Source organism: Dreissena polymorpha, chromosome 1, assembly GCF_020536995.1.
Source record: "Dreissena polymorpha isolate Duluth1 chromosome 1, UMN_Dpol_1.0, whole genome shotgun sequence".
Classification (NCBI taxonomy): domain Eukaryota; kingdom Metazoa; phylum Mollusca; class Bivalvia; order Myida; family Dreissenidae; genus Dreissena; species Dreissena polymorpha.
Genome location: NC_068355.1, coordinates 101,278,428 through 101,303,518, shown reverse-complemented (window position 1 = coordinate 101,303,518; position 25,091 = coordinate 101,278,428). Strand labels below are relative to the sequence as shown.

Genomic DNA, 25,091 nt, shown 5'->3' with positions numbered 1-25,091 from the left:
AAATACAATCCCAACCCAGATTTCATCAAGATATACATTCCGACCAAATTTCATAAAGATTGGATGAAAACTGTGACCTCTATTGTCTACACAAGGTTTTTCTATTATTTGACCTAGTGACCTAGTGTTTGACCCCAGATGACCCAAATACAATCCCAACCCAGATTTCATCAAGATAAACATTCTGACCAAATTTCATAAAGATTGGATGAAAACTGTGACCTCTATTGTCTACACAAGGTTTTTCTATTACTTGACCTAGTGACCTAGTTTTTGATCCCAGATGACCCAAATACAATCCCAACCCAGATTTCATCAAGATAAACATTCTGACCAAATTTCCTAAAGATTGGATGAAAACTGTGACCTCTACTCTCTACACAAACAAATTGTTGACGGACACACGAACGCACACACACACGCACGCAGGCACGCATGCACGCACAACGGACGCCGGACATCACAGGGTCACATAAGCTCAGCATGTCACTTCGTGACAGGTGAGCTAAAAAATATCAAACACATTTTAATTGACAGATATTGATTGTAAGATGAAATCGACAGCAAATGACATCATTACAAAAAGGCTACTAGCGCAATATGAATATGCTGCTGCCAGTGTAATATTTGGACGGGATTAAAAATATTACTTTTGGGGGGGGGGGGGGGGGGGGGGGTCATCAAAAGTGCTGCAAAATTGGTTATTTCCTCTTACACCAAATTTCTTCTTGACAGATTTACACGAATCTCATACATTTTCACTTGGTCAATCAGATCTCAGAAATTCAAGGAAAAATCAAACATCCCAATGAGATGACACAAGTCTATTACTTTTAGCAACATGGTGACAACATGACTTCTCCACCAGTCAAAGACATTTTTCTGTATTTATCAGGGTTTTAAATAGCTTTGAAAGATGAAGACTTCTTGAACATAACTAAGAAACACAATTTGCTGAGCATTTAACAAATATTATCCATGTCATACATCAAGGTCCAGGTTTAAACTTTTACACCAGACTTCTCAAATGTTTGTTTTCACTATGTTGACCTACCGTCTTCATTCTTGACAGAGAACCATCCTGGCAGCTGTTCAGTGAAGGCAGGAAAGTGGGCCCCTTCTTCTGTGGCACATTCATTTTCATGTGTCAAAGGCTCACACGCACTGAAAAACACAAAGGAGCTGTGTTGTAACAGTTCCAAAATAGTTATTAACTCTTTCAGTGCTGGAACCGAATTTTGAAGGCCTTTGCAAACAGTTTGGATCCAGATGAGACACCACAGAACGTGGCGTCTCATCAGGATCCAAACTGTTTGCTATTCTGATAGTATTCTTTGAAAAAAATCGAAGAATATGCTTATTTTACAAATTCAGCAGACCACATTTTAGCAAATGACAAATTTCCAGCATGCAAAGGGTTAAAGATATGCAGCAAGCGATGCTTCAGACATTACCGCGAATTTGCGCATTCCGACAAGGTTACAAGGCCATTATGACTTGTCATAAGAGTGAACGCATGAATTTTGATGTATATCTTGAGCGGATGTCCAAAGGCGCAATTTGTACACCACCTCTCAAAATCAGTTCTGCTTTGTGCAGATAATTGATCTCATTGTTGAACACCAGTAGATGATAACATTTGTATTTACAAGGCTCCTTATGGGACAGTTAAGGTTAGATCTTGAAAGCATTCTGCTCTTTCATGATCATTAGCAATTACAAAGATATTCAAATAGATCAAATTTATATCATTGTTATTCGCTATTTTGCAAAAATAAATCTATTCACAATGAAATTTTGATCTGAATGAACATGTGTATCATTTAAGTATTAAATAATGTAATACAGGTGATATTCTTTATGAATGTTCAATTGAACAATTCATTAGCTACAGCATTCTAAAGAAATACAGAACAAGATTACTATCTTGCATTTAAGTAAGAATGGGCACCAACTTGTTACAAGCACATAATGACATCAATGCTTCCAACATTTAAAATCACCATATACATGAAACTTGAATATCGGTACCGTAACAACAGTGTTTAGATTGTCCAACCTATGACACAAGGAAATAATTAAAACAAAACAAGATCACTGCATAACGGATGCCACGCTCGGCTACAGGTGCAGTTTTGAATAAATGAAAGCTTGTCAGAATTTATTGATTTTTTTTTTTAGAGGTCACAGTGACCTTGACCTTTGACCTAGTGACCCCAAAATGGGTATGGCGTGTAGAACTCATCAAGGTGCATCTACATATGAAGTTTCAAAGTTGTAGGTGGAAGCACTTTTAGAGCCAATGTTAAGGTTTTAGCACGACGTGGACGGCGGATGACGAGCTGGCTATGACAATACCTCGGGTTTTCTCCGAAAACACAGAGCTTAAAATGCATAAAGGAATAAAAACCATTCAAAAATGCAAAATGCTAAGCTTCAATTCATATTTGGCTGTAAAAAAGCAGAACTACGTGTACAAATGTAAATAACAATGTAACTAAAAGCTAAGCAAAGTGAAAGGCTAAGCAAAACTGGTTGATTCTTCCAAACATTGAATGAACATATACAAACCTTGATTGAACAGTTCTAGGGAAAATAAAACTAGCTTATCAGAATTGCAAACAGTACATACTTTTGAAAGCCTGAAATCAGTCATTCTCGTGGTACAAGAGGAATTATCATTTGACTGTAAACAACATGTTTATATATCATAATTGTTGAACATTTTATGACCAAAATATAATTGATAATGGCAGCCACATATGTTTTCCAGCAGATTTAACAAGTATGTTCCCAACATTTCTTTTAAAACAATATCTTGGGGGCATTGATGAAAAAATGCAAAAATACTGTATTAGAGTATACTTTATAATGATTTATTTTTTCAACTATCTACTATGGTCACATGCAGAACAGGAAAAAAAGGCTTTAACGGTTCAAAAAGACACTGAAAATTCATACAATGTTGCATCGCTATTTGCAAATTTTCGTTGCAGTTATTTTTTGCAAGGAAATATTAATACTGAACATTTACCATTGTCTCAAGTATCCATATTATTCATATTTTTACAAGTTAAAAACCAGAAAATTAACAACCGTTACAAATGCGAAACAATTGTATTTGGAAAGTTCTATTGTTATAGTTATGATCTGTGACATTACAAGGATTTCTTGTATAAAGCAAAAAATGCAAGCTCTGCATGTCAGTATCGATGGCCGAGTGGTTTAAGCAGAAGACTTTTAATCCAAGGTTCAGTCGTTCTAGCCCAGGTATAGATTAAAGAAATGCTTTTGTTTATTGTTTTAAATGGTGACTTTTGTGTTCCAATTTTTTATCAATTTAAAGCATTCAATGACAATCTTCAAAACATGCCAAAATCTGCGAAAAAGTCCCTTGAAATCAGAGTTTATTAAAAGTTTCAGCAAATGAAACTTAAACATCTAAACTGATTTAAATGCTATGTTTAGTTTAGGTATGTTGAAGTTACAGATAAACAAATAAAGTGTTTTTTTTTCAAGGATAAGGAACCTATTTTTGGGAATACCAAAACACTGTTGTTTTTCTGGGTTAAAATCCCTCTTTCTGCGAGCAGAAAACAAGACAGGTCAATTTGGTCAGAGAATGCCTTCACATTTATTCTATACAATATTTACATCACAGGCAGCCCCTGAATGCACTCTCATCCTATCTACCCAATGTCCAAGATACGTACATTTCAAGGCAATCTCTGTAGTCCCCCGGTGGCGGGTTGTTAAGGAACAGATGTAGTGTGACGTGAGGCTTAAAGCGGAACTTGCCCCCTGGACATGATTCCTCAAAGATGGATGTGACTGTGTTACCTTCCAGATAGCTCTTGATTTCTTTGTGGAAATACCTGCACGCAAACAACATTAATTCTAATGAACATCTTTTGAAAATACCTGAAGAAGGAAGCAGTAATATTTGATTGGCATTGAATACAGATTTGTTTATTTACTGCATATTTAGATTGGCTAAGAAAAACCTCAACCACAAAACTTACTGAGTGTACATGGTGGAAAGAAGCAAAGTTTATTCAAAATGATAGAAAGAAAGCAAAGTCTATTAAACAGGATGGAAAGAAAGCAAAGTTTATTAAACAGGATGGAAAGAATGTCAAGTTTATTAAACAGGGTGGAAAGAAAGCAAAGTTTATTAAACAGGATGAAAAGAATGTCAAGTTTATTAAACAGGGTGGAAAGAAAGCAAAGTTTATTAAACAGTATGACCAGAAAGCAAAGTTTATTAAACAGTATGGCAAGAAAGGCAAGTTTATTCAACAGGATGGAAGAAATACAAGTTTATTCAACAGGGTAGAAAGAAAGCCAAGTTAATTCAACAGGATGGAGAGCATAGTTTATTCAACAAGAAATCCAGTGTGGAAAGAAAAACAAGTTTATTGCAAAGGGTGGAAAGAAAGCCAAGTTTATTGAACATGTACATAAAAAAAGATTATTCATCAGTATGGAAAATAGACAAGTTTATTCAAAAGGATGGCAAGAAAGTAGGTATGGCAAAATTATTTGAATATTCAATTGAATGGTCAGTATTCGAATAACAGAATTGGTATTCACATTTTTTTTTCAAATGTAATTGCCCTAATATTTAATGACCTGGGAGCTGCTTATGAATTGGCACCCAAAATCACTTGGGATTAACATTTTTGATGCGACGTTCTTTGATAACGCGGCCCGTATCAGCGTTGATTGTGCAATGCCATATACACACAAGAAAGGCCCCAAAATGTTGTTTGTCAATGAGGTGCCAATTAAAGGCTTCAATTGACTGACTAGCCCCCCCCCCCCCCCGAAACCATTTTCAAACTCAACTCTCATATCAAGAGTGTTCACATGTTTTTACTATATACATATAGAGAAAAATGCCCCGCCCACTGGTTTTCATCAATCTGGACCATTTTCGAACTCGTCCAAGATATCAATAAAACAAATGTTTTGACCAACTTTCATGATGATTGGGCAAAAATTGTGACTTCTAGAGTGTTTACAAGGTTTCTCTATAGCCAAATAAGGAAAACTAACCCCCCCCCCCCCCTGGCAGCCATGTTATTCAAATGACCGGAACCATTTTCGAACTCAACTCTCATGTCAAGGAAACAAATGTTCTGACCAAATTTCATGAAAATTGGACCAAAAATGTGACTTCTAGAGTGTTCACATGTTTTCACTATATACATATAGAGAAAAATGCCCTGCCCACTGGCGGCCATGTTTTTTCACTGATCTAGACAATTTTCAAACTCGTCCCAGATATATATAAAACCAATGTTTTGACCAACTTTCATGATGATTGGGCAACAATTGTGACTTTAAGAGTGTTAACAAGGTTTCTCTATAGCCAAATAAGGAAAACTGCCCCCCACCCCCCCCCCCCCGGCAGCCATGTAATTCAACTGACCAGAACCATTTTCAAACTCAACTCTCATATCAAGGAAACAAATGTTCTGACCAAATTTCATGGAAATTGGGCCAAAAATGTGACTTCTACAGTGTTCACATGTTATGGTTTCACTATATACATATAGAGAAAAATGCCCCGCCCCCTGGCGGCCATGTTTTTTCACCGATCTGGACCATTTTCGAACTCGTCCGAGATATCAATAAAACCAATGTTTTGACCAATTTTCATGACGATTGGGCAAAAATGTGACTTCTAGAGTGTTTACAAGGTTTCTCCATAGCCAAATAAGGAAAACTGCCCCCCCCCCCCTGGCAGCCATGTTATTCAACTGACCGGAACCATTTTCGAACTCAACTCTCATATTAAGTAAGCAAATGTTCTGACCAAATTTCATGAAAATTGAGCCAAAAATGTGTCTTCTAGTGTTCACATGTTTTCACTATATTCATATAGAGAAAAATGCCCCGCCCACTGGCGGCCATGTTTTTTCACCGATCTGGACCATTTTCGAACTTGTCCGGGATATCAATAAAACCAATGTTTTGACCGACTTTCACCATTTTCAGCAGTATTTGTAGTATATTTGTTGCCATAGCAACCAGTATTTTTTTCGTAGGAACAAAATGAAATGACATGCATAATGTCCATATTGCCATCTATTCATGTTTCAAGTTTCATGAAAAAATATTAAGAACTTTAAAAGTTATCGCAGGATACAGAAAAGTGTGACAGGCTCAGAGACTGACGGAGTTACGGACACACAGAGCGCAAACAATAAGTCCCCTCCCGTGAAACCGGTAGGGGACTAATAAACAGCCTTGTATTCAGCAAACGGATATAACTTACAAAACAATAAAACTTAACACAGAACAAGTTTCACTTTTTTCTGATACATTTCGCCTAAATAGGCTTTTTCAAAGTTTGTTTTTACCACAAAGCTAAATTTTCTTTCTATCTCTCAACACAACCAGGGCCCTTAATCTATCAAATCTGCCGCCGAATTTCGGCGGCAGTCCCCCACCTGAAAAGTATATTTCCCCCCCCCCCAAACTGATTTTGTTCGCTTCAGAAAATGAGAAAAAAATTGCTGATTTATGGTTGAAAATTGACTCCAATATATCACTGTCCGTTATATTGCGTTGTCCAATATATCACAAATCGGCTATGGTTATGGCTCCCAAAAATGTGACAAGCATAATCCCCAAATAACATGTTTTAATCTGAGAATTTGCGGAGATAAAATCAGGTACAAGCTAGTATTTTACCCTTTTTTCACCCACTTTAATTTTCTGTTTAATCCGACATTCATAATCCAGTTTTGACCAGATTGTTTGGTTTCATTGTACATCACTGTAACACCTGTGTACTGCGATAAACAATAACTCCTCTTGCCAAACATCAGGTCATTTTGGGTGTTAACATTCTCTCTTGAAATTGCTTTGAACTGCCGAAAAATACCACCAGTGCACTCATGAAGGTGTATACAATTTTAACTGTAAATGTCACAAGTCAATACTGACTTATCTCAACAATCTTTGCGCGTTAGATACAGTGTAAACTACTTACTTTTAATTGAGAGGCAAAGCTCCCTCAGTTTGTCAAAATGCACCATGCTTTCCATGAGGATAAGATAACGTCATTGTTGTTATTTTGTACATGGGGTCTAATTTGTGCATGCTTTCTTGAACAATGAAACTTGTTTTCGGATTACAAATTTAATTATACGCATTTGAAAATACTTACATGGAATAATGTTTTGTTTTATACCAATGAATAACATGGATATAACACATACTTCAATAAGGTAAGAAAATAGCGTGTTTTGAGATTACCAAATTATGCTAATGCATACTTAAACATGCAATAATAACCTGAAAATTTATATTGCGCGCCGGATATATCAAGGTCGCGATTTTTGAACCCCTTCAACCGCAATATATTTTGACTTTAAAATAAGATTACTGTTATATAGATTGAGTAAAAGTCCACCTTTCTGTCATATAGACAGTCACATATATAGAAATATATGTTTATAACAGTTCAACACAGTTGTTGTGTTTTATTATCAAAATTCCCCCATTTACAAAAAAATCCCCCTCCTAAGGGCTGCGGACCCCTTCCCCCAAAGTAGTGTGAGGGCGCTGACAAAGATTGTATATTAAATTGTATTTCTGTGTCAATTTATATTTAATATCCCTAAAGGATACGAAACTGAGTAATAAAAGTTAAATCAATTAAGCTGTTTTATGTGAATATTCGAATATTTGATTGAATGTGTTTGCGAATATTCGAATACCAATAAAGGTATTCAATGCCATCCCTACAAGAAAGGCAAGTTAATTCAACAAGGTGGAAAGAAAGCCACTTTTATTCAACAGGATGGAGAGCATAGTTTATTCATCAGGATGGCAAGAAAGACAAGTTTATTAAACATGGTGGACAGAAAGCCAAGTTTATTTAACAGGATGGCAAAAAAATCAAGTTTATTAAACAGTATGGAAAAAAGACAAGTTTAATAAAAAAGGATGGCAAGAAAGGCAAGTTTATTCAACAAGGTGGAAAACAAGAGGGCCTGAAAAGCCCAAAGTCGCTCACCTGAGATTCAAAGGAACTGACCTGTTCTGTGCAGCCCCAGATGTCATTAGAACAATATGTTCTTACCAACTCTCATGACTAGTGGACACCCTGGCAGCCACCTTTTTCAACAGACCAGAACCATTTTCATATACATCCAAGACATCATTTAAACAAATATACTGACAAAGTTTCATGAAGATTCATAAGTCCATATAAGGAAAAATGCCCCGCCCACTGGTGGCCATGTTTTTCAAGCAACTGGAACCATTTTCGCACTTGTCCAAAATATCATTGGGACAAATCTTCTGACAAAGTTTCATGATGAACGTACAATAAATACGGCTTCTAGAGTGTTAACAAGGTTTAACTGTAGCTATATAAGGAAAAATGCCACGCCCCTTGGCGGCCATGTTTTTCCACCAACCGGAACCATTTTGGATCTTATCCAAGATGTCATTGGGACAAATCATCTGACCAAGTTTCATGATGATCGGACAATAAATGTGGCCTCTAGAGTGTTAACAAAGTTTTACAAAAGCATGATATATAGCCATATTAGTAAAAATGCCCCGCCCCCTGGTGGCCATGTTTTTTAAGCAACCAAAACCATTTTCGAACTCATCCAAGATATCATTAGGACAAATCTTCTGACCAAGTTTCATGAAGATCGAAAAATAAATGTGGCCTCTAGAGTGTCAACAAGGTTTTAATATAGCCATATAAGGAAAAATGCCCCGCCCCCTGGCGGCCATGTTTTTCAACCAACGGGCATCATTTTTTAACTTGTCCAAGATATTATTGGGATGAATCTTCTGACTAAGTTTCATGAAGATAGGACAATAAATGTGACCTCTAGAGTGTTAACAAGATTTTACTATAGCCATATAAGGAAAAATGCCCCGCCCCTTGGCAGCCATGTTTTTCAAGCAAACGTAACCATTTTCGAACTCATCCAAGATATCATTAAGACCAATCTTCTGACCAAATTTCATTAAGATTGGACAATAAATGTGGCCTCTAGAGTGATCACAAGGTTTTACTATAGCCATAGCCATATTAGGAAAAATGCCCCGCCCCTTGGCAGCCATGTTTTTCAAGCAAACGTAACCTTTTTGAACTCATCCAAGATATCATACAGACCAATCTTCTGACCAAATTTCATGAAGATTGGACAATAAATGTGGCCTGTAGAGTGTTAACAAAGTTTTACTATAGCCATATAAGGAAAACTGCCCCGCCCCCTGGCAGCCATGTTTTTTCACCGATCTGGACCATTTTCGAACTCATCCGAGATATCAATGAAACCAATGTTTTGACCAAGTTTCATGATGATTGGGAAAAAATTGTGACTTCTAGAGTGTTCACAAGGTTTCTCTAAAGCCATATAAGGAATACTGCCCCTTCCCCTGGCGGCCATGTTTTTCAACGGACCGGAACCATTTTTGAACTCAACCAACATATCATTTAGACAAACATTTTGACAAAGTTACATGAAGATTGGGCATCAAATGTGACTTCTTCAGTGTTCACAAGGTTTTTCTTTTTTTTTACCTAGTGACCTAGTTTTTGACCCAGCATGACCCAGTTTCGAACTCAGTCGAGGTATCAATGGGACAAATGTTCTGACCAAATTTCATGAAGATCAGACAATAAATGTGGCCTCTAGAGTGTTCACAAGGCAAAATGTTGACGACGCAAGACGCACATCGGACAAAAGGCGATCACAAAAGCTCACCATGAGCACGTTGTGCTCAGGTGAGCTAACAAACAAGTTTATTCAACAGGATGGAGAGCAAAGTTTATTCAAAAGGATGGCAAGAAAGGCTAGTTAATTCAACAATGTGGAAGAGCCAAGTTTATTCAACATGATGGGGAGCAAAGTTTATTCAACAGTGTGGAAAGAAAGCAAAGTTTATTCAACAGGATGGCAACGAAGCCAAGTTTATTCAATAGTATTGTGAATAGACAAGTTTATTCAAAAGGGTGGCAAGAAAGGCAAGTTAATTCAACAGGATGGAAAGAAAGTGAAGTTTATTCAACAGGATGGAAAGAAAGCCAAGTTTATTCAACAGTATTGTAAATAGACAAGTTTATTCAAAAGGGTGGCAAGAAAGCCAAGTTTATTCAACAGGATGGAAAGAAAGCCAAGTTTATTCAACAGAATGGCCAGAAAGGCAAGTTTATACAACATGATGACAAGAGAGACATTTTTTTTCAACAGGATGGCAAGAAAAACTAATTTATTCAACAGTGTGGAAATACCAATAAGTGTATCACACTGGGCGTAATTTTGTCAATCCAAGCATGATGATAGATTAAAGTTCATTAATGTGTTCGTTAAATTACAAACACAAAGAAAAACTGATATCCTTTCATCTCATTAAGTGCTACTGAACAACAGGCAAAAAAGTAACCAAGGAAAGTTTAACATACATGTGCATTCAGGTTCTGTTTTTAGACAAGTCAATGACTCAAAGTGCAAGAGAATCATATTTACGAAGCATGTACACATGCCACTAAGTTTGAATTATCTAAAAAATTTGATAATTTCTTAATTTTCAATATTGTGCTTCACATGCATTTACTTCATGAAATTTTCAACAGACTGGAGCAATTTTTGAACTCATCCAAGATATCATTAGAACAAATCTTTGATGAAGATTGGACTATTAATTAAATGGCAGCATTTTTTTTTTACCAACCAGAACCATTTTCAAACTCGTCCAAGATGTCATTGGCACAAATCTTCTGATAACATTTCATACAGATCAGACAATAAATGAGGCCTCTAGAATGTTAACAAGGCAAATGTTGATGCTGCAGAACGCATGACAGAAAAAGGCAATCACAAAAGCTCACCATGAGCACATTGTGCTCAGGTGAGCAATAAATAAGGCAATCGCATCAACAAAGATAAAAGTTCTTTTCAAAAATATCTTCCTTTGAAGAGTAATTCCTTACTTTCAAATAAAAATAAAAACAAGCAGTACTACAGATATATGGCAACAAGCATGCCTTTATAAGACCAGTGAAAGATTTGCCATGTTCATACTTGAGAAGTGCTCTGCGGGCCACTGCCACAGCATAGCTGTCTATCAGCATGCGGCCATCCATCTTTAGATGCTCCCCAGAAAGACACGAGTTGCCAGTGCCAAACGCAACCATCTCTGGCTTCAAACTATCCACTGCAAGAAACAACATACAGACTCTTAAGATTAAATTGTTTTGCATCCGGACTTAACTGTTCAATGGGCACACACAAAAAACTACCCTAATGTATTCTTTGTCTATATTAATTCAATATCTGTACAGAAAGTGTTAAAGCCTGTGTCTTACATCCCCTGTTGATGATGAAGGCAGCAAAGGAATGGCGTGCCTGGTGTAGGTCGGCACTGCGGCACTGTGAGATCAGATCCTCCAGCTTGCGGTAGCATTCCTTGGCAATCAGGTCCTCCCAGTGATCCTTCCTCACCAGCTGAAGATCCAGAAAAACATACAGAGCAAATATGTTATGTGCACACCTGATTCTTGGTATGCATATCAGATCCTGTGTATACACATCAGATCCTGTGTATACACATCCGATTCTGTGTATACACATCAAATCCTGTGTATGCATATCAGATTCTGTGTATGCACATCAGATCCTGTGTATACACATCAGATCCCGTATAAACACATCAGATCCTGTGTATACACATCAGATCCTGTGTATACACATCAGATCCTGTGTATGCACATCAGATCCTGTGTATACACATCAGATCCTGTGTATGTACATTGGATCCTGTGTAAACACATCAGATCCTGTGTATACACATCAGATCTTGTGTATACACATCAGATCCTGTATATTCACATCAGATCCTGTATATACACAACAGATACTGTGTATACACATCAGATACTGTGTATACACATCAGATCCTGTATATACACATCAGATCCTGTATATACACATCAAATCCTGTATACACAAATCTGATACTGTGTATACACATCAGATCCTGAATATTCACATCAGATCCTGTATTTACACATCTAATACTGTGTATACACATTAGATCCTGTATATACACATCAGATCCTGTGTATACACATCAGATCTTGTGCATACACATCAGATCCTGTATATTCACATCAGATCCTGTATATTCACATCAGATCCTGTATATTCACATCAGATACTGTGTATACACATTAGATCCTGTGTAAACACATCAGATTATAAGTATGCACATCAGATCCTGTGTATGCACATCAGATACTGTGTATACACATCAGATCCTGTGTATACACATCTGATCCTGTGTATACACATCAGATCCTGTGTATACACATCTGATCCTGTGTATGCACATCAGATCCTGTGTATGTACATCAGATACTGTGTATACACATCAGATCCTGTATATGCACATCAGATTCTGTATATACACATCAGATCCTTTGTATGCTTATAAGATCATGAGTTTACACGTCAAATCCTTCATATGCATATCAGATATATTAAATACACATCAGATCCTTTATATGCTTATAAGAACATGTGTATAAGTCATTGGGAGCTAGCAATTTGTCAGAAGAATGGCCAAAGAAATTCTGAATTCTGATATGCAGAACCTACAGTCAATGGCTGCCAAAAAAAGGGAACCATTCTTCTTGTTGTCAAACCAACATTAGTAGTAAATTCTGCCAGTTTTATACAATAACATTGAACAACTTCATCTCTAGGAACCTAATTCAAGGACTAATAGAAACCCTAATAAGATCCAACATGAATATTGCACCTCCTCATTATGTGGATCCTTTACTACCAAAAGCATACAAAAAAGAGGCAAGTTTATACTTGATTTGCTTGAATATGAGCCAGGACTCGGGTCATTCGAAATTGGGTCTTTAATTCCTTGGAAGTGTTATAACTGCATGAAGAACCAGGGAACTAGGATGGCTGTCAGGGCTTACAAAATCAATTTTAAATTTTTACTGTGTTTTAGCAGTCGATGAAGGGACAAGAGAATATTTTACAATGCGTTGTATACAGTCAAAACTGAGAACAGCAGTCAACAGGTGCCCCCTGTTCTTGTATCACCACTTTTAAGATGGTTGGTAGTATTTCTATGTCGTTAACTACCCTGTCGTTCCCACACAGTGTAAAATAAAGGCTCATTGCCGATAACTAAGCATACATGTAATAACATTTATAACTTTTATTAAACAATAAATGATAGTATCTTCGAAATCGATTTAATTGTATACCTATTTATAAACTTAATATATGACTTTCACAACGATAGTATTGTCATTTACTCATGCATCTCATTCAGTAAATGCGACACTTCGTATTACATTTATTGGGAGATATTTTAAATAAAGGTTGATACGTGTCATCGACATAACGTCCAAACCAGTATAAAAAGCGGATCAGCTGTCATAAACCGAAAGTACAATATAACTGTAATCTTGTAAACATTTATTTAGTTTGTTATAAAAGTTGCAGTTCAATATCTATTTTGCCTCACTAGACTATCAATAATCCTTTTATTGTTTTCTTATAACAACACTCTCCAGCTAAGTGTTGTTTTTAACACCTTATAAGCAATAAAGATCCATTGACTTTGTCACGCACTCATGCTTTGTCGTTATGACTGCAGCCAATAATTGCTACTTATTCAAATTGTTATTGTCACTTGAACGTGTTAAGTTGTTCTCAGTCAAAAGATGACTTTCTGAGTGAAATATACTAGCCATCGGCCGTTTTGGACAGTTGATCGTTATTTTCGTTGGGGGAATCCAAGCTGACCATTGTCTGCAGTTGACTGTTGTTCACTTGACCGCTAGGTCAGTTTTAACAGTCATAAATTCCTTGAAGAACAAGTTGTGACTAGCTTTTTAAAAACAGACAAGTTGAACAATATGCAATTTTGTCATCTCTAAAACTGAAATATGGGAAGGGATTTTTCAAGGCAATATTTGAAAGATTTTTTTGGGGATAAGAGATCATTTTTTAAACATTGGTTACATGTATGATAGACAAAAAGATCTGTATGGAAAGATGTAAGATAATGTAGATGCAATGTTCTAGACGCAACCCTTCCCCCTCTGTTTGCCATATAAAAGGTGAAGGTAGACACATACGTGTTCTCCAATTAGAAGAGCTTCCAGAGCAGTCTCCAGTGCCATCTCACGAGCCTCACGTTTTGTCTTCGCCGTCTCCTCACTCACAACACGCCCACCTATCGTCACCTTACCTATAAACCTATGAAAAAAATGAGCATCGATAAAGTGTATATACCTATAAGTATTTCCTGGCAATTTTGAAAACACATTAACAAAACTAGTATATCTACTGGTATTATCTAGAATATATTTATATTTTCTTGAATCGTTGCAAATGACATGTGGGACATTACATGACATCATGAAAATGCCCATAACCCTGGAGTGTCTTAGCCAATTTAATATTTTTGTTTTCCAATCAACTCCAAAATAAATCACTATTTCAATCGACTAAAAACTGAAAACTAGAAAATAAGTCATTAAGTCAAGTTTTTCATGACGCGGCCAATATATATTGTACTTTCAGTGTGAAAAAAAAACTTTGTCACGACTAACTATCCTATATCTACAAGGAAACTGTAGTATAATACTACAGTTACAGTCATGTATATGTATATAAAACATGTTTGACAAAGAATGAAATAATCAAAGATACATTATAATATTAAGAATAGCTTTTCTCATTGGGTTTAATGAGATAATGCTAAGATACATTCTCCCCTTATAGAAGCCTACCTGAACAGTTCATCCAACACTTGCACTACACTCCCCCTTTACAGCACCCTTACCAAACAGTCCATCCAACACTTGCACTACATTCTCCCCTTACAGCAGCCTACCCAAACAGTCCATCCAACACTTGCACTACATTCTCCCCTTACAGCAGCCTACCTGAACAGTCCATTCAACACATGCACTACATTCTTCCCTTACAGCAGCCTACCTGAACAGTCCATCCAACACATGCACTACATTCTCCCCTTACAGCAGCCTACCTGAACAGTCCATTCATCACTTGCACTACACTCTCCCCTTACAGCAGCCTACCCCAAACAGTCCATCCATCACTTGCACTGCATTCTCCCTTTGCCTATCCAAACAGTCCACCCATCACTTGCACTACACTCTCCCCTTAGAGCAGCCTACCCGAACAGTCCATCCAACACTTGCACTACATTCTTCCCTTACAGCAGCCTACCTGAACAGTCCATCAAACACGTGCACTACATTCTCCCCTTACAGCAGCCTACCTGAACAGTCAATCAAACACGTGCACTACATTCTTCCCTTACAGCAGCCTACCCAAACAGTCCATCCAACACTTGCACTACATTCTCCCCTTACAGCAGCCTACCCGAACAGTCCATCCATCACTTGCACTACATTCTCCCCTTACAGCAGCCTACCCGAACAGTCCATCCAACACTTGCACTACATTCTCCCCTTACAGCAGCCTACCCAAACAGTCCATCCATCACTTGCACTACACTCTCCCCTTACAGCAGCCTACCTGAACAGTCCATCCAACACTTGCACTACAATCTCCCCTTACAGCAGCCTACCCAAACAGTTCATCCATCACTTGCACTACACTCTCCCCTTACAGCAGCCTACCCGAACAGTCCATCCATCACTTGCACTACCTTCTCCCCTTACAGCAGCCTATCCAAACAGTCCATCAATCACTTGAACTACACTCTCCCCTTACAGCAGCCTACCCGAACAGTCCATCCATCACTTGCACTACATTCTCCCCTAACAGCAGCCTATCCAAACAGTCCATCAATCACTTGAACTACAATCTCCCCTTAAAGCAGCCTACCCAAACAGTCCATCCATCACTTGCACTACATTCTCCCCTTACAGCAGCCTATCCAAACAGTCCATCAATCACTTGAACTACCTTCTCCCCTTACAGCAGCCTATCCAAACAGTCCATCCATCACTTGCACTACACTCTCCCCTTACAGCAGCCTACCCAAACAGTCCATCTATCACTTGCACTACATTCTCCCCTTACAGCAGCCTACCCAGACAGTCCATCCATCACTTCCACAACATTCTCCCTTACAGCAGCTTACCCGAACAGTCCATCCATCACTTGCACAACATTCTCCCCTCAGAGCAGTCTACCTGAACAGTTTATCAAACACTTGCACTACTCTCTCCCCTAACAGCAGCCTACCCGAACAGTCCATCCATCACTTGCACTACATTCTCCCCTCAGAGCAGTCTACCTGAACAGTTTATCAAACTACATTCTCCCCTTACAGCAGCTTATCCAAACAGTCCATCCATCACTTGCACTACACTCTCCCGTTACAGAAGCCTACCCTAACAGTCCATCCATCACTTGCACTACATTCTCCCTTACAGCAGCATACCCAAACAGTCCATCCATCACTTTCACTACATTCTCCCTTACAGCAGCTTACCCGAACAGTCCATCCATCACTTGCACTACATTCTCCCCTTAGAGCAGTCTACCTGAACAGTTTATCAAACACTTGCACTACACTCTCCCCTTACAGCAGCCTACCCAAACAGTCCATCCATCACTTGCACTACATTCTCCCTTACAGCAGCATACTCAAAGTCCATCAAACACTTGCACTACTCTCTCCCCTTACAGCAGCCTACCCAAACAGTCCATCCATCACTTGCACTACATTCTCCCCTTACAGCAGCCAACCCAAACAGTCTATCCATCACTTTCACTACATTCTCCCTTACAGCAGCTTAACCGAACAGTCCATCCATCACTTGCACTACATTCTCCCCTTAGAGCAGTCTACCTGAACAGTTTATCAAACACTTTCACTACACTCTCCCCTTACAGCAGCCTACCCAAACAGTCCATCAAACACTTGCACTACACTCTCCCCTTACAGCAGCCTACCCAAACAGTCCATCCAACACTTGCACTACATTCTTCCCGTACAGCAGCCTACGCAAACAGTCCATCCAACACTTGCACTACTCTCTCCCCTTACAGCAGCCTACCCAAACATTCCATCCATCACTTGCACTACATTCTCCTCTACAGCAGCTTACCCAAATGGTCCATCCAACACTTGCACGCCACCAGGTTTCCCGCATTTCCTCAAGTATTCCTCCAGTATGCGGTTCAAATCCCGCTTCTGAGGAGGGGGCTGATACTCCCCACTTGCTCCATGGGTAACAGGCGGGAAACCCTTGGCAGCTGACTGTGACAATCATTCAAAACCATTGCACTTGTTTTGATATAATTTTTAACAGCTTCCAATGATTTTGATTGACCCCATTCCCTGCATTTTGATGGTAGTAAATTGTAATTGCCTTTCAATTGTTGACCATTGTCCATGAACACATGTGCCATGTCATGCAAAAAGAGGTCCTTAGAACCTATGTGAACAGAGCAGCTCTAGGTATGCCTCTGCACCATACATTCAGCCTTAGAACCTATCAGAACAGAACAGCTCTAGGTATGCCTCTGCACCATACATTCACAGAGCAGCTCTAGGTATGCCTCTGCACCATACATTCAGCCTTAGAACCTATCAGAACAGAACAGCTCTAGGTATGCCTCTGCACCATACATTCACAGAGCAGCTCTAGGTATGCCTCTGCACCATACAGAGCAGCTCTAGGTATGCCTCTGCACCATACAGAGCAGCTCTAGGTATGCCTCTGCACCATACAGAGCAGTCTAGGTATGCCTCTGCACCATACATTCACAATGTTCGCTTATGAGACCATAAAACTTTGTGTGACTTAATAGCAGATATGAATGCACCTGATCAGACTGCCTGAGCTAGGCTGCATTCATATGGCATAATAGCAATTTTCTAAATTCACTGAAGATGTGGAAAGCATTTATGGTGTTTTGGGTAAAGTTCTTAATGTAAATTAAAACAAAGCCACATAAGCTGAGAGATTAACACAAACTGTAGAACCAAATAACTCCCAAAAGGGTGAATTCCTGAGAGTTGACATTATTGTTTGAGTGAAATAAGTGTCTTCAAAATATTGAGAAATAATAGCTTTTGTATAACAAATGGAGGATCATTGTGGCAACCTTTTGACACAGTCCAAGTGCCTAAGGACTTTCAAAATGAAATGGCATCCAAAATTCCTTGTGTAATTTTAACCACAAAACTCAGCACTGTTCCCTTTACTGTTTAACTTCACATGGGTATAACAACCTCATTTATAATATATTTGTTTCCATTAAAGTCAGCTATATGAATACAAAAATAACATTGCGGAAAAATGGATTTCTGATTACATCACAATTGCACATGGATTTATCACCAAACAAGGGGCAACATCTCATCATTAAAAGTCCTTGTAGACTTGTCTGCACATTTGGTGATTTACCCTCAAAATGATTCCCTTATCATTTAGACCCTTCAAACAACCAAGCCAAGAGATATTTGTTTCATTGCATAAAAAATATATTAAAATCTATGGCTGGCAAGTATAATTAACCCCCACCAAGATATTTGCAATAAAATGCCATTTATCCTGTCGGATTTCTTAATGTGATTCAAACACATTTTCAGCTAAGGAAAATTAACTGATCACAAAGATGTTCACTCAAACTTATAATTTTCTGAATAGCTATTGCAACATTATTTTAAATATACAATATTTCACTGGTAAGACTGAAAAATGATAAAAGGACAAAAGACAATTCTGTCAATGATGAAAAAAATCACTGCAATAAACAATGACAGTCAATACAGTAGTTGTAGTTAAATGATAGGGAAGAAAATTTTGCAAAAGTTGTTCTCAGTATTTCCAGAGACAAAGTTATTTGCAGACTTGAAATAAAATTTTGCTATGCTTAAAAAAAACTCCTTTCATTATTTATTTCTAAACAAGAGTGCCTAAAGGCCTAAAATCGCTCACCTGAGAAACAAATGACTGACCTGTTCTGTGCAGCCCAAGATATCAAAAGAACAAATATTCTGACCAAGTTTCAGGAAGATATAAGTATAATTTACTATAAATGTGACTTTTAGAGTGTTAACAAGGTTTTACTAAAGCCAAATAGGGAAAACTGACCTGGCCCCCAGGCATGGCGAAATTAGAAAAAATCTGCCGGTCATCCGGACAGGCATTTCAGAAAATGTGCCGGTCCGGAGAAAATTTAGCCGGACCGTAAAGCAACAACAACTTAACTAGAAAATTCAAAAATGGCAGCGATCACATCTTGATCTCTTTATTCAACCGGCCGTTAAATTGATTTTAATCGCTTAGAGGTTACACTGGCAGCTAATTGGTGTTAATCGGTTGTGTAATGTCAATCATGTTGTGAAAAATTCGCGTGTCAGTTTTTATTACATGTATTCCCTATTAGAACGGTTCGGTGCGATAATTTCAATAACGTATGTGCAAGCCAAATAATTATCAAATTTAAGTTATTCGAAACGATTTAAACATTCTTACTTTAATATGATTGCAGTTTGGAGCGGCTGTTAAAATATACTGCGCACAGTACAAAACACTTTACCTGACATTTAATGATTAAGGCATTTCATTTTTCAGAACGTTTACTAGTAATTAATTAAATAAAAAAGACGATTTATTTACATGCTAACGCAGTGTAATTGTTAACAGAGATTCATTTTCATTTTTGACCAGTATCAGAAAGTCCCCGGGTAGCACGTTTTTTTACATGGCACTGCATATGATGCAATAAAAACATTTCTTTGTACATGTATCGTATTGCATTCAATCTAAATTTAAATTCGCTCGTCCAATGAAAGCTCTGCCCCATAATGCACTGTACTCTTTACACTTATGAAAAATGGCGTATGCATATGGTTGTGTTGATCACGATACCATATTTTATTGTCCTTATCCTACTCGAAAAATATGTAAAAGCTATCAAGATCTTTTTTGTTAGAACGCAGTTGGCGATTTTGCAAACGAGTTTAAAGTAGGTGTTGTGTAACAAGTTGGATTTGCTAATTGTACGTAACAAACCTACAGCAAACATCAAAACAACGAGCGATTTCATTTTCATGATGTAGTAAGCGATTTGCTCTTCGAATTTTCAACTTGAAAAAAAAAGATTTGTTTGCAATCATTTCACATTTTGCCGGTCACCAGGACCGACATTCTTGTTAAACCTGCCGGACCAAATTGAAATCTGCCGGTCAGGACCGGCGGACCGGCAATTTCGCCAAGCCTGGGCCCCTTGCCGCCATGTTTTTCAAAAAACCAAAACCATTTTCCAACTCATCCAAGATATCATTGACACAAATCTTCCAACAAAGTTTCATGAAGATTGGACTATAAACATAACTTTAATCCTTTATCACTTAGATTCGCATTTTCACACATTTGTAGTCCCTTCAAGTTATATTTAATTTAAGACCTTTCTTACTAGATTCTAGTTTTTAAGGCTTCATCTCCAAAACTTAGGTACTGATGAGCAGCAAACAGCATACAACCTGAACAGACTGCGAGTTACTAACAGCTATTTTGGTTTTATGCTGTTTGCGTATAGCCATTTTTACTTTGCTTCTAAGTGGGAAAGGGTTAAGAGAGTTAACAAGGTTTTACTATAGCCATATAAAGAAACCCCTGGTGGCCATGTTTTCTACTCAACTGGAACTATTTTTGAACTTGTCCAAGATATCATTGGGACAAACCTTCTGACCAAATTTCATGAAGATAGGACAATTAATGTGGCCTCTAGTGTTAACAAGGTTTTAAAAAAGCCATATAAGGAAAAATCCCCCGACCACTTGCAGCCATGTTTTTCAACCAAGCGGAAACATTTTGGAACACGTCCAAGATTTAATTGGGACAAATATTCTGACCAAGTTTCATGATAATCAGACAATAAATGTCGCCTTTAAAGTGTCAATTGAGCAAATGTTGACAATGCCCAACTGACAAAACGTGATCACAAAAAGCTCACCATAGAGCACGTTAAGCACAGGTGAGCTAAAAAGGCAACTGCCTGTTACTTTTAGTCAAGTATAAAACTGCACTACTGAATATGAGTGAACTTACCTGATGAGACAGCTGGCCTTGTAAATTACTGGGTGTTTCTGAATAACACAAGTTTTTGCTACATAAATTACCAAATGAACACAAAAATGTAGATAGTAAACTTCCAGGTACTTTAAAAAAAAGTGTCAATGACCTTTAAAAACTAACTAATTACTTTGGCATAAAATCAGAAAAAAACAAGAATATCAGTAAAACTAATGGATGCTCCCCGATGATGCGCTTTGTCAATGTATGTGTAAATAAACACCTAAAAAATCTATTATTAGCAATGGTGACCTTGACCTTGACCCCAGTGACCTCAAACCTCATCAAAAGGTAGAGGTCCATGCAGGGTACCTACATGCCAAATACGAAAGCGATTGGTAAAGTATTGAAGGCGCTATGAGAAATGGTAGCAAAAGTGTGACAGAAGGAAGTCTATTATTAGCCTCGGTGACCTTGACCCCAGTGACCTCAAATCTCATCAAAAGGTAGAGGTCCATGCAAGGTACCTAAATGCCAAATATGAAAGCGATTGGTAAAGTAATGAAGGTAGTAAGGAAGGACAAACTGGCAACTATATTTTATTTCGGGGAGCATAAAAATCTTTAAAACAAGAGAAGGCATCTGTAAGCATATTAAATGCAAATGCATATTAACCAAAAGTGAGAAGATTTTGCACAATGCACTTAAAGGAACATAAATGGCAGTGTTTCTTATTTTCTAAAAGAGCATTGACTTCTAGCAAGTCCTATAAATTAAATATTTAAGGTATTAGCACTCTCATGATCTTCATGCAATTTCACCTTATTCTGTACATTTCTGTCACTTTGAACGTTTTCTGAGTATGTGTGGAAAACTACGAATGTTCAATAATATCGTTATAAAATACTAAATGCAAATTGCATGATCTAAACACGAACAAGGCTGATACAGTCGTGACAGTTGGGTTGTTTTAAGTAAAAGCAAATTGCCTTTTCTAAAGAGAAAGATTGATAGAAATGTTATTGTTGATAATAATATTGTGACTGAAGTTAATGAATAAAGGGTCATTGGTGCGATCCTCACTGTGGAAGCGTTCTTTAGATCTCCCCATAAAATAGACACCAAGTACTGATTCTTGTCCCAGGTAATGGACTCCAGAGTGTTTTCAAATAAGTCTAAGGCTTTCGATGCAATCAAGCTTGAATAAATAGGTTTAAACAAAACTTTGAGGCTTTGTAAGTAATATACTGATTACTGACTACAGCAAAGGTGGCATGTTTGATCGTTTTAGGTGTCCCCCTTTTTGGTCAAATGTCCCAACATTTTTAATGAAAAGTCCCCATTTGGACCTGAAAACTTCTGGCATGTATGATGAATTGTCTTATTTTCTTTTTAAGTCTTTTATATAAAGAAGAACGAATTTTATATGGATATTTCAAACTAGGTTAGCCATTTCTTACTGCACTGTGTAGGTTAAATGTTACACATGAGATACGATGAATGTATGTATTTATATATGTATGTTTATGAGTTTATTATAAGCTTGTCCTTATTTTTATCTATTTTTTGAACATTTGAACTCATCTTTATGCTCTTGTGTAAAAGTCTCGAATTTCAGTATGGGGTATCTGGCAAACGTGGGTACTCTTGATTGTGAAGCAGGATCTTTTGATCTTCACGGGTGACCCCCATTTTTTTGTCTATTTTTCCTTCAAACATACATAGTAGATAATTTCTATGTCAATATTGTAATTTTTTACGACCACTTCTTTTTATTCATATTTGTATGTCCTATGCATTTAGCTATTAATACATACTAAAAAAGTGTTGTTTGTTCAATATTTTCATTAATGAGAGTGAAACTTGTAAATACAGGGCTTTTTTTCCTTCTTTGGGACCTGTCGAAAAACTGCCCTTTCCCTCTGATTTTTTTTCCCCTCTGCAGGTAAATTTTCCCCCAGACTTCTCCCCCCCACCCATTTTTTTTTTTTTTTAACTTTTAATGCAAGTAACATGTACATAAGTTAACCTGATCCAGTGTAGAAAATATAACATATTGCATAATTAAATTATCTGTTGCCTTGAATTTGTTTTAAAAACAGCAAAATATGTTAAATTTATTATTTAAGACTTTCCTTATTTTCCCAAAAATGCGGCTTTTCGGGTGATTTTTACCCCCAAAATCTGGCATTTCGCGCTATTTTTTCCCTCTCAAAAAGGCCAGGCCCTTTCCCAAAAATCAGATAAAAAACCCTGAAATACATTGTTCAGGTAATATATTTTTTTTAATTGGGTTTGACAACTTACAAGAGCTGTCAGAGGACAGCGCACTTGAGTATTTGAGTGCTTGACAGTATAACGTAAGCCATCATGGAGAGGGGGGTACATGTATAATGTGGTTGTGTGGTCATTTAATAGATGATCTTTAAAAAATAATAATAATAATTAAAAAAAAAAAAAATGGGGGGGGGGTTCTGGTTTGGGGCATGGGGGATGGTTTGGGTGGAGTCCATTGTGGTATGTCAGGTAAGTGTTGTTTTGTGTCAAAGAATGAATCAAATGTGATCATTAATATAGAAGTACTGGCAATTTAAGGAAATTTACTAATTTTTCCTTGAGATTCAAGGTCATTCAAATACAAATGTAAACCATTTTTTGATCAATGAAGAATACTATAACTCTAAGAAATATGCAAAGAAAGAAGAGATCAAAATATAGTAGAAGAGTGCTAATCCTTAAAGGAATTTTAATGGGAATTTAAAAGAACCTGGGTACATTTTTCACTAACAATGTGTAGTAGTTTACTGTTGTTGTTTTTAATGATAGGGACCATAAATTGTATAAAATTCTAGCAAGAGCATGGAAAGATACCTTCTCCATAATCCTCAAATGTCTCATCTCCCAGGATAATATTGAAAGCTATGAAGGCTGCATTTGTCTTTGCATCTTTTTTGGTCTTCCCAGTGCCTTGTGGGTAACTAATATCGTCAACTGAACACTCATTGGCAAACTTGTTAACAAGGGAATAACTCTTCACAGGGACTTCTTTAAAAGTTGCAGTGTGTCGTTGCATTGCGCAATACTCCATCAAAGCACTGATGGGCTGCAACACAATAACATAGGTGATGCTTTTTTATAACATAATCAAACATTGATGTAAATTTTTTAAAGATAGTGGTAAAACAAGTTAAAACCGTGTTTATTTAATAATAAACACAAAAGTACTGTCACTGAATAATACAAAACATGATACAAATACACATTGTTTATAAATTAAGGGGGGGATTCTGGGGTGGGGCGGGGTGATGGTTTGGGTGGAGTCCATTGTGGTATGTCAGGTAAGCGTTGTTTTGTCAAAGTATGAATCAAATCTGATCCTAAATAAAGAAGTTATGGCAATTTAAGCAAAATTTACTCATTTGACCATTAGATTCAAGGTCATTAAAAGTCAAGGTCAAATTCAACTTGCCAGGTACAGTACCTTCATGATAGTAAGAAAGAATTTGAAGTTTAAAAGCAATAGCCTAATTAGCCTTGATACTTTAGAAGTAAAGTGCATCTAAACACAAAATTTAACCAAATATTCAAAGTTACTAGGTCAAACAAGACTATTGCCAAGCAATATATGTCCCCTACCGGCTCCACCATTGTCAGAATTTTTTTCTTTTTTTATATTTGTTGGCATAGCAACCAGAATTTTTGACGTAGGAACTAAATGAAGTGACGTGCATAATGTCCATATTGCCATCTATCCAAGTTTCATGAAAAAATATTAAGAACTTTTAAAGTTATCGCAGGATCCAGAAAAAACACCATTTTCAGCAGTATTTCTAGTCTATTTGTTGCCATAGCAACCAGAATTCTTGACGTAAGAACAAAATGAAATGACATGCATAATGTCCATATTGCCATCTATCCGTGTTCCAAGTTTCATGAAAAAATATTAAGAACTTTTAAAGTTATCGCAGGATCCAGAAAAGTGTGACAGAGCGAAAACCGTAAGTCCCCTCCGGTTTCACAGGCAGGGGAATAAAAAGGGCCA

At 37.3% G+C, this 25,091-nt stretch overlaps 2 protein-coding genes across 3 annotated transcripts in view; both read right to left on the bottom strand.

Moving 5' to 3' along the window:
• LOC127842874 (vitamin D3 receptor B-like) overlaps positions 1 to 13,553 on the bottom strand; it is a 56,359-nt gene extending 42,806 nt beyond the window's left edge. Inside the window, exon 1 of the mRNA XM_052372643.1 lies at positions 13,542 to 13,553. The gene's annotated coding sequence lies outside the window, so the exon portion shown is untranslated. The remainder of the gene's footprint in view (positions 1 to 13,541) is intronic.
• Positions 1 to 25,091, bottom strand: part of LOC127842860 (double-stranded RNA-specific editase 1-like) — a 44,681-nt gene that overhangs the window by 12,157 nt on the left and 7,433 nt on the right. For both annotated transcript variants that reach the window (XM_052372618.1, XM_052372614.1), the window contains exons 3-10: positions 23,921 to 24,152; positions 21,086 to 21,123; positions 17,129 to 17,280; positions 14,153 to 14,273; positions 11,351 to 11,489; positions 11,067 to 11,199; positions 3,714 to 3,875; positions 1,055 to 1,164 (exon numbers count right to left, since the gene is read on the bottom strand). In XM_052372618.1, the coding sequence (XP_052228578.1) occupies positions 1,055 to 1,164; positions 3,714 to 3,875; positions 11,067 to 11,199; positions 11,351 to 11,489; positions 14,153 to 14,273; positions 17,129 to 17,280; positions 21,086 to 21,123; positions 23,921 to 24,152 (1,087 nt within the window). The remainder of the gene's footprint in view (positions 1 to 1,054; positions 1,165 to 3,713; positions 3,876 to 11,066; positions 11,200 to 11,350; positions 11,490 to 14,152; positions 14,274 to 17,128; positions 17,281 to 21,085; positions 21,124 to 23,920; positions 24,153 to 25,091) is intronic.